The following is a 10107-nucleotide window of genomic DNA, read 5'->3' on the forward strand; positions in this document are numbered from 1 at the left end:
TTGGGAGGAAACACAAATACTATGCAACAGGATTTGTGGCAGTGATTCTAAAGCTTTTTCTACTCTAACACAACCTCACTTCTTTTTTAAAGGTTGGATAACAATAGTTAGTAACTGCACAGACGGATAGCAATTTTTTGTCGTTATGAGAAAAGTCGGGATCAACTTAGCAATACAACATAAGAAGCAGGTGTAATCTCAAACGAGACTTTTTAGGCAGATATTGTTTAAAAAAATCAACTAGCACCAATAGTATCTGTTTAAACTGTTTTATTTTACACATCGTCACATGATAAAGAAAGAAGAATTTGGATACACTATAGCCAAAACAAACATCCATTAGCAGCAGTACAACGATGTATTAGTGTCAAAAATCTACAAATATTTCTGCCCTGTATAGTTTGGTAATTGACAGCAATAGGATTTATAGAATCGTAATGCTTTTGATACGCATGCCATCGATAGAGAGGCCAATGCTTTCTTTGACTGGAAAGCGATGTTTGAACGTGCACACTTCAACGCCGTCCCACACACACGAGTAGAACTCTTCTGCCACGTAGATGTTGAACTAAATTCGTTGGGATAAAAACAAGTGGTCAAAATGTCATATTGATTTGTTAGGCATGTGTACCTCGTACAACTGGTTGCGCTTCCATATAAAAGGCACGGACAAGTCCGTTTCCTCCTCTTGCAACTTTCCGTCGATCATACTGTTTCGAAAAATCACCTGTTTCTCAAATTGCGGGCAAAAACGGAACGCAAGGTTGTTGTCACAGTCGCTCGCCAAGAAATCGATTGGTGTTCTGGCAAATGAAGCAGAAACAACTTTAATGCCTGTACATGTTGCTTTACAAGTTACAAATGTGTGGATATACACTGCTCATACGGAGGTTAATCATTAGTGGTCAGCCGGTTCTATCACAAAAGTCATATGTTTCAGTCGGTTCTGTTCCAAAGGTCCATTGACAGTAATGCTAACTGGTTCGCTGATCTTATCAAATTTCGTGAGACGGTTCTAAAATACACCGTTCATAAAGGAGCTTAATTTTGCTTTTTTGTTGCACAAATGTTGTATTGAAAGTATTAGAGAGGTGTCATTCTTTATCGTGGTCCACATCAAGTGGTCTTGAGGCAAAAGAGTTTGGGAAATATTAGTAAAACAGATTGTGTTTGTTGATCACAGTCCTGCAATCTAACGGATTTGTCAAAATGGCAAAAATGTCCTACCAATACGGCAACTAAACACGCACTCTATGTAAATTACCAACCTCTCATTCATAGGAGCTGCCACAAGTTTAAGATTTTTCCCAAGAAAAGGCTTGCTTTTCAATTGTAGCGGTGTTGGCTGCAACAACAAATGGCAATTTGTGTCAAGTTTAATAAGAGAGTTAATTGTTTACTTGCTGGTTTTTGCAACCCATATAGGCGTTGTCTTAATTACAGGAGGCTTTGTAATAAGGTGTGTTAACAGATTTTATATTAAACGAATGCAAATTCAGTCGCTCCATTTTATATGCGGCTAACTGATTTTGTTGCACAGGCGTGTGTTGCATTTCATTGCATTTTTTGAACATCTGACCCGCGTGAAAAAGGTTACATTATTGTTGAACAGGACGCTGCGAGTGGGATACAGTACTTCCACGATCATCCGCACTTTGTTTAAAGTTTAAACGGAATTCAATCATCCGGTGCATTGATAAATGACATAAAGATATTACAATGGTGATAAACAGCCTAACTGCAAAGTTCTAAAGGAAATTCGATTATCTGGTGCATTGATAAACAAAGAGATGTATAACTTATTTGACGTTACCTGCACTGACTCATTACATTAAAATTTTCAGTTGCATTTCTAATTCATTTGCTTTCTTTCTTCAGAGCACTCTTAAGCTTTTGCATTTATCAACCAATTGCGCCCTTTCCTATTTCTCCCTATGTTGCGTAGCTTTATACGTCTGGGTGAATATTTTAACGCAATTTCTGAGTTGTAAGCCGGCCCGAAAATACGTCCGACTGGATTCGGCCATAAAGTACTCCCGAAACCCTTTTCGATCACAATTTTTAAAACAGAGTCCGAATTAAGACAAAATTGGTGGAATATCAAGTTTAAAGAGCTCTTCTGGCAAATGTGATTTTATTCCGACGTTTCGACGTCCTATACAGGTCGTCTTCATCAGGGTAAATAACACTGAATGCGACTAGTACAGTGCACGATAAACAAAGGAAAAAAAATAGAACGCAAGCACGTAACAACGCAACGAAAACACCGCGCGATAACAAATGATTGGCCCTCTAATCTTTAAGCAGGTGCCTGTAGCACGCTGGCAGCATCACGTCTGTTTTGATGTTCATTGTGTTGACCCGTTCACCAACGGGTTTCTTTTTTCATTCTTTTTTCCTTTGTTTATCGTGCACTGTACTAGTCGCATTCAGTGTTATTTACCCTGATGAAGACGACCTGTATAGGACGTCGAAACGTCGGAATAAAATCACATTTGCCAGAAGAGCTCTTTAAACTTGATACTATGCCTGGCAGCAATAGCTTATATATTGGTGGAATATGTTGTGCGAAATAACATATAAAGGAAGTAAAATTAATTGACCTTAAATCCTGGAAATTCGTTTTGGTCTTGTATATCTAATTCGACAACATTGAGTCCCTTCAGTTGCAAACCAACGTAGGTTTGCGGATTAACTCTGTGTTTAAATGTACACTCATCCAGGTCGAGGCCATTCCATGAACATTTGATCTCAGCTGTTCCAACATCTATTTTGAACTGAAACAAAATATTGTTTGGAAAATATGATCTTTTGGTGACAACAAGAAAATTAAGTGCAATTATTCTGTGGTGTTGAAAGTTATGATCTCCAAAGGTACACGGCGCTTTTTCGTCCATTTGGGCCGCTGTTTTCATCATTAAACAAAGGTATTGCCCCCAAAAGTAATCGGATAGACTTGTAACACACATACAAATGTAATTTAGTACAGTTTGTTGCATATAGCGCATAGTTTAAACTTAAGCCGTCTGGATCTTTAGGCAAATCTGTCTGCTGGCAAATGCAAAATTTTAAGACTGTTTGAATCAGTACAGCCATTCATAAAAACAACTCAGGAATTGAACGAATATAGACACTGGTCGGTCGTGAAGTGCGTTAATCTGCCCAGAAACCAAATAAATAAAAATGGACCAGAATAACTACAGTATATATGCAGCAATGTTCAAATTCGCCTATTTCCGGAGTGCAGCAACATTATTTCAAAAGCTTGGTTCGTGGTGCCGCATAACATATATTTTCCCTAAAACCAGCAAAAACTCACATCAGTATTTTATAAAAAATATGGAATAAACCAAGTAAACGGGCAACAATGACGTTGACAGTAACAGAACATAGAAATATTTTTGGACAAATAACACAATTCAGAAAACTTACCATAGCTAAAGAGCTTTGCGACCACACAAAGGAGCCCTTCATTGCCTCTTGTCGTGTTTGCCAATCCCCATTGACACAACTGTTCAGTGCAATCATCTTTTCACCAAAACGAGGGCTAAATTGGAAACCGATATTTTGACGATCGACGTCATCATTGACCAACAGACTGATTATAACCCTGCAAAAGAAACATGTAATGAAAAGCATTTATTGCAAAACGCAGAAAACAAATTTTGAAGAGACCCTCTAGATATAAAGCTCAAGTGCTTTGTTCTAATTACATCAGGTGAATGAAACGTGTTAGTCAAAAACGTACTTAACTTGACATGAGTCAATATGGTGTAGAACAGTGGTTCTCAACCAGGGGCCATGGCCCCCCAGGGGGGGCACGGGTGTAAATTCACCAAACACTCACTAAAATCCATTTTCTTTTTAACTTTATTCCCTAATTTAATCTACTATTTCACATACTATTTGTCTATTTGAGGTTTTTTACGATTACGGATTCTTGTTTACTCTAGTCGAGCTGTTTCAAGCCGAACTTAGTACTGAATTCCAACATGAGATTGTCATTTACTTTTTTTAAGGTACCACAGGTCCTACAGGGTTACTTGAAGGGGGCCACGGTCCACGAACGGTTGAAACCACTGGTGTACAATATAGTAAAGTCATAATCCGGGTCTGATTTTTTGGGCTGGGTTTAAATTGACAAAAAACGGGTAAAATAAATTGACACTCGGCCGTATTCGTCTTGTAATTTCATCATGCCGAACCTTACTTTTCGGATCGACTTTTTTCAGATTTTGGTTTAAGTGAGTTTCAGATGTTGCAAAGTGCCTTTTTGTGTTCTTTTGTTGTAGTTTTAGTACCTTGAATTGGCTGGCACACCTGTGACGGTTATTGTACGACCAAGAGTCGGAACGGCATTAACAATGCACTCTGTTTCAATCTGTTGAGAATAAATACTTATTTATCAACACATAACACAACATAATACATAACTAAATAAAACTCACAGGTGCAGACATTTTGTTGACAACAATCGACGTAAATGTTTAATAGGTTACTATGTAAATCTGAAAATGTTACAAGTTAACATGAAAATGCTACAAATTAACAAATTGTTACAGATTTATTTTAAGCGCTTTGTGGGTTTTGAAGAAAAACGACTTACCCACACAATGTTCTATCTTGCAAGCTTTTATGTTTTAATTGTTTATAGTTGTAGTCTACTATCCCGAATTCAACCTATGATTACTAGTATTCGCGTTTTAAAGACTTTGCTACCCTTATTTCCCTGGAGTTTATAGTTTCCCAACATTTTAAAAGTTAGCTTTCTTCAGTTTATTAGTGTATGTCTATTGAATAGTAAAGAGGGATTTTTCTATTTAATACTGCGCCGTCTTCAAGTATATGTAGAAATGACAACAATTGAACAATAATTTAAGCATTTGGGCTATTTGCGACCCGCCGGCTATTCAACTACAAGCCACGTTTGTGTGGGACACCAGGCACCGCATTTTTGCTTAAATCATCTGAAGGGCTTAATCTAGCTAACCACAAAGCAGTCACTACAATCTGAGCCCAAACGAAATTGATCAAATATAGCCAACCTGACAAAAAGCCTAAAACTGTAAAAGTCCACTGGTATTTTAGCTTTTTCTTCTGAATGTTACTCTAAATGCCATTCTTATTTCGCATAACAACGCCCTTTTTCTGTTGAATGTTTCAGAGTTTATTTGAACATTTTTATTCATTTTATTTTGCAATGTAAAGGTGTCCTCTAACAGAGTACCTTTCTCCAAAGGGAACACGGGTTCCCCATTTTAAGCATCCACCCAAAACAGGAATTTTGTTATTTCCACTTGAATGATGACCGATTTGCCGATTGCGAAAGGTATCTTTTTCACTTTGGGATAATACCTCATGCCGACTGCGAAAGTTCTTTTTAGTCAACTTGACCGTGGCAATGAAATATTTATATCATTTTATACTTTTATTAACTGACATATACATGTGTGTGGTGATAAATTGGTTTTTAGTTGGATAAACAACTGTAACGCGCCTTTTTCTGTTCGGTGCAGACCTGCAGTTTTCAGTTGTTGCAAAGTTTGTTCACAGTATCAAATCGGGCATATAAAAGTCGGCGGGTAAAACATCTCTGTCCGTCATCACCACCAACCACGACTACCACGTGCATTCACTGCCACGTCAAGTGGTACAGCTACTGACGGAGTGCCTCCTGTAGGAGATCCAAAAGTGCCTAATTTTTAAAACGGTATATCTCAAAAAAAGCTAACGGTTAGGGCTATTAGGGTCGGGGTAAGGTATTAGCACTTAAAATTCAATAAAACTAACCCAAAAAATTAGTTATTAATGTAAAAAATTTATGTAAATATTTCCCAACCCAACATATTTATAGCCGCTAAATAAATAATTCAGCTCTTTACGCCACCTATCGAAAAGTAGGCACTTTTGGATCTCCTAGGAAGCACTCCGTCAGTAGCTCTACCACGTCAAGTATCGCCACTTACAGTATGAACACTGGGGGCGCCACAGAGCAGGTGTGACGTCATAATTATGTAACACACTCCCCCCTCCACAAAAAATAGAATGTCCACATTCGAAATTACATATACGTACATAGGCGAAGTTCGCAAACACAACTACATTAGGCCACTGTTTTACATCTGTCAACACAATATTATAAAAAGTGATTTGAAAAACTTTAACACAGAATAAATAATGAGTTGACACAGAATGAATAAAGTATTCGCGTTTTTTGAAGACTTTGTTACCCTTATTTCCCTGGAGTTTATAGTTTCCCAACATTTTAAAAGTTAGCTTTCTTCAGTTTATTAGTGTATGTCTATTAAATAGTAAAGAGGGATTTTTCTATTTAATACTGCGCCGTCTTCAAGTATATGTAGAAATGTCAACAATTGAACAATAATTTAAGCTTTTAGGCTTTTTGTGACCTGCCGGCTATTCAACTACAAGCCACGTTTGTGTGGGACACCAGGCACCGCATTTTTGCTTAAATCATCTGAAGGGCTTAATCTAGCTAACCACAAAGCAGTCACTACAATCTGAACCCAAACGAAATTGATCAAATATAGCCAACCTGACAAAAAGCCTAAAACTGTAAAAGTCCACTGGTATTTTAGCCTTTTCTTCTAAATGTTACTCTAAATGCCATTCTTATTTCGCATAACAACGCCCTTTTCCTGTTGAATGTTTCAGAGTTTATTTGAACATTTTTATTCATTTTATTTTGTAATGTAAAGGTGTCCTCTAACAGAGTACCTTTCTCCAAAGGGAACACGGGTTCCCCATTTTAAGCATCCACCCAAAACAGGAATTTTGTTATTTCCACTTGAATGATGACCGATTTGCCGATTGCGAAAGGTATCTTTTTCACTTTGGGATAATACCTCATGCCGACTGCGAAAGTTCTTTTTAGTCAACTTGACCGTGGCAATGAAATATTTATATCATTTTATACTTTTATTAACTGACATATACATGTGTGTGGTGATAAATTGGTTTTTAGTTGGATAAACAACTGTAACGCGCCTTTTTCTGTTCGGTGCAGACCTGCAGTTTTCAGTTGTTGCAAAGTTTATTCACAGTATCAAATCCGGCATATAAAAGTCGGCGGGTAAAACATCTCTGTCCGTCATCACCACCAACCACGACTACCACGTGCATTCACTGCCACGTCAAGTATCGCCACTTACAGTATGAACACTGGGGGCGCCACAGAGCACGTGTGACGTCATAATTATGTAACACACTCCCCCCTCCACAAAACCCCGGTACCGGGGCAACATCGGACACTTGAAAGCCTTAGGAATTTGACCTTTTACATGCATTTCGAGTTTGCTTTGGCAAGCGACACTCCTACCCATTTTCGGCAAAGGATCACCCTTTACAATAAACTAACATTTAAATTCATCTGACGCACATAAAAAAAAATTATTAGCAACATTGAAAAAACCGTCCGAACCATCCCATGTCTCCCCTACTATCGCTTACTTGTTTGGTACGCTTGTATTTGCCTCCAAGTGATAAATATCTCGCCGGATAAAGATCTTAAGCATATGTTGTGAATTGGCAAATAAAAAGCAGGTTACATTAAACTTTGACGAAGATAGTTGAAATCTATTCCGCGAAAAAAAATCATGTTTGAAACATGATTTTCGAGCCACTTAAAAAATGTGCCTACAGGCCAGCAGACCCTTAATCCAGCACTGGATGTACTACAGTAATAAAAAAAAGTGGTTACTGTAAAAGTTGTATATCGATTTCAAAACTGTTACGTTTTTTGTTTTAGTTGTGTTTTTCTTATAACTGCAGGTTGAACATAAAGTTGCGTATTTGCTTTCCAACATGTCTTTACTAGCTCGTGATACCATTACATATACCACACCAAATATGGGTAGAAGTCAAAGCCCATGAGCCAAAACGCAAACAAAGAAAAATGAATTTCGTTTAAATAGCTCCGCTGCAAATATCAGCATCTGTAGCAGCCAGCAAACATATGCCTTACAAAAAGTTTCGGTAGGTTGCACCAGGCTAACACTATTTGTTGTTAAAGTCAACGTATTTCATTGTTGTTTACTGTAGATATTATAAGTTGAGTTCTTTAGTATAGCATGTGTACTTAGCCTAATTTAAATTATTTTTGAACTTATATTTTTAAGTAACTAGGTTTTTGTCTTTTTTCCAACGAAACCAGCATATTGAACATCCCCAAAACGATGTAAATCAACCGTCAAATACGAGTTGCCCAAATTCGGACATGAGACATGAAGAAAGAAATTCAGCTGCTACTATTCAACTCTCTATTCATACCAGGTACATTTTTTTGGTAAATTTGTTCGAACAGAAAATGCTACATAGGCATATTTTTTCGGTTTGCCTACACTTTTTCGCCTGCAAAAAGCAACAATAGTCCAGTTTTGCTTAAAGTCAAAGGTCGGCAACCTTTAAAGGCAGTAATGATTAACTTTAAATTCCGTTTGCTCGTTAGCTCGGAAATTTCGCGGAGCTATTTGGTTATTCAGCTATGGTTTCCCATCGTTTCAAAACAATGGACAAAAATTCAGAAAATGTCATAAGTTTCTTGAAAGTTTTAACTCCTGCATACGTAAGAGTGCCATCTACCTTAATGCAAATCTTTGTGATACTTTGTGCACTTAAAATACTATTGGAACGAAGCTACTTGCATTTATGAGTATTGAGTTATTTGGGACCCGGAAACTAACACTTATGATTAAATATTTAGGCTTAGTTTTCCCCCATCAAAAGTAGCCACTTTTCTACAAACGGCGCTGGCCGGATACTTTTGGTTGACGGGTCGGATGCGGCCCGCGGGCTGTAGGTTGCCGAACCCCTGCTTTGAGTAAATGAGCAAAAGCTTTTCAAAAACCAGCCATATTCGTTTGCTGAAGACTGACAGACATACTTATTTGTTCAGTAGCCCTATCTTTGTTTGCAAATCATTCATATAAAAACAACAAAGAGTTTCATGTCAAATCATATACTAGATATTCAATCTTCCGAAAAATGAATAGACTATGCGCTGTCGTATTGTTGTATGCATCAAGGCAACAAAACCCTATCAAAATAGCATATTTGCTGTGAAACTAGGGCTAATTGTTATTCCAAGTGAAAGTGCAATAAAAACTAAAAGGATAGACAGTGTTCCTTGGATTGTGATATAATTTTAGACTGATTAATAATGCAACATAAACTTTTTTATTTTATCTTTTCTATTATAAATAGTTACATATTTATTTTTGTCACAGAGTTGACCCAAGTTCCCAAATCAACAAGTGTTGAAAATCTTCGAAATGAAGAAATGATGAATATATTATCAATCTCAATGTAGTCACAATGAATAGTGAAAGAAATTTAGCTGCTACTGGTCCAGTTATTTGCTGTATCGGGTATGTTTTGAGAGATTTGCATGTTTAAACGGGGTTTATAAATAATTATAATCATCTTTTATGTGAACAGTTTCAATATACCAATTCATCTGGCGTCACATTTATCTTTTATTTAGAAAGATTGCTTTCTCTTTTCGCTTACAACGGTTAAAATGCACAAATTGCATATTCCCGGCATATGAGTAAATTAAGTGGTAACAAGCATGGGCGTCCGCAGCGGGAGGGCAAGAGGGGGCGCATGCCCCCCCCCCTCCTCCTGGAAAAAAGAAAAACGCAAAACGGTCGCAAAATCCGCATCTTAAAACAAAACACAATAAACATTCACACAGTGTGATACAAAAACTATTTCTGGAACGTAAACTAAATACGTCGTAAGTCTCCAACCCGTTAAACGCACCCAATACAAGCTGTAACAGTAACAGAACAGGAGGAGGTTTTACAACAGATTAAATAAATCGAACATTATGACTTAACAATAGTTCGGTAACAAGCATATTATTACGTCATTGATGGATGTGTCAAAAAGTCATTATGTAATACCTTCATTGTGTCTATTGTTACATCTGATAAGGTTCGTGTATGTAAATCCTACTTCCGTTAAAAATCGTTTGCTTACCTTTCACATATTACTGTGATAGTTGATATTGTGTTTATTGCACTACTTTGCTACATTGGGATCGGCAAGAATGAGTATTTTTTTTCTTCTGAAATACCGTTTATT

At 37.2% G+C, this 10107-nt stretch overlaps 1 protein-coding gene across 2 annotated transcripts; it reads right to left on the minus strand.

Annotated features, from left to right (window-relative positions):
- Window positions 1-250: 250 nt before the first annotated feature.
- On the minus strand, window positions 251-2360 carry LOC145233128 (galectin-4-like). Of its 2 annotated transcripts, none has more exons than XM_080097787.1 (4): window positions 1598-2360; window positions 1269-1345; window positions 639-803; window positions 251-568 (listed from the first exon to the last, which is right to left on the minus strand). In XM_080097787.1, exons 1-4 carry the CDS (start codon window positions 1646-1648, stop codon window positions 376-378), a joined length of 486 nt encoding a protein of 161 aa, XP_079953913.1. In that variant the 5' UTR covers window positions 1649-2360; the 3' UTR covers window positions 251-375. The 2 variants fall into 2 exon arrangements, with proteins under 2 accessions (XP_079953913.1, XP_079953914.1); XM_080097788.1 differs by having other exon boundaries at window positions 632-803.
- Between the last annotated feature and the right edge of the window lie 7747 nt (window positions 2361-10107).

The sequence above is a fragment of the Phallusia mammillata genome, chromosome 6, assembly GCF_965637545.1.
Source record: "Phallusia mammillata chromosome 6, kaPhaMamm4.hap1.1, whole genome shotgun sequence".
Lineage (NCBI taxonomy): Eukaryota > Metazoa > Chordata > Ascidiacea > Phlebobranchia > Ascidiidae > Phallusia > Phallusia mammillata.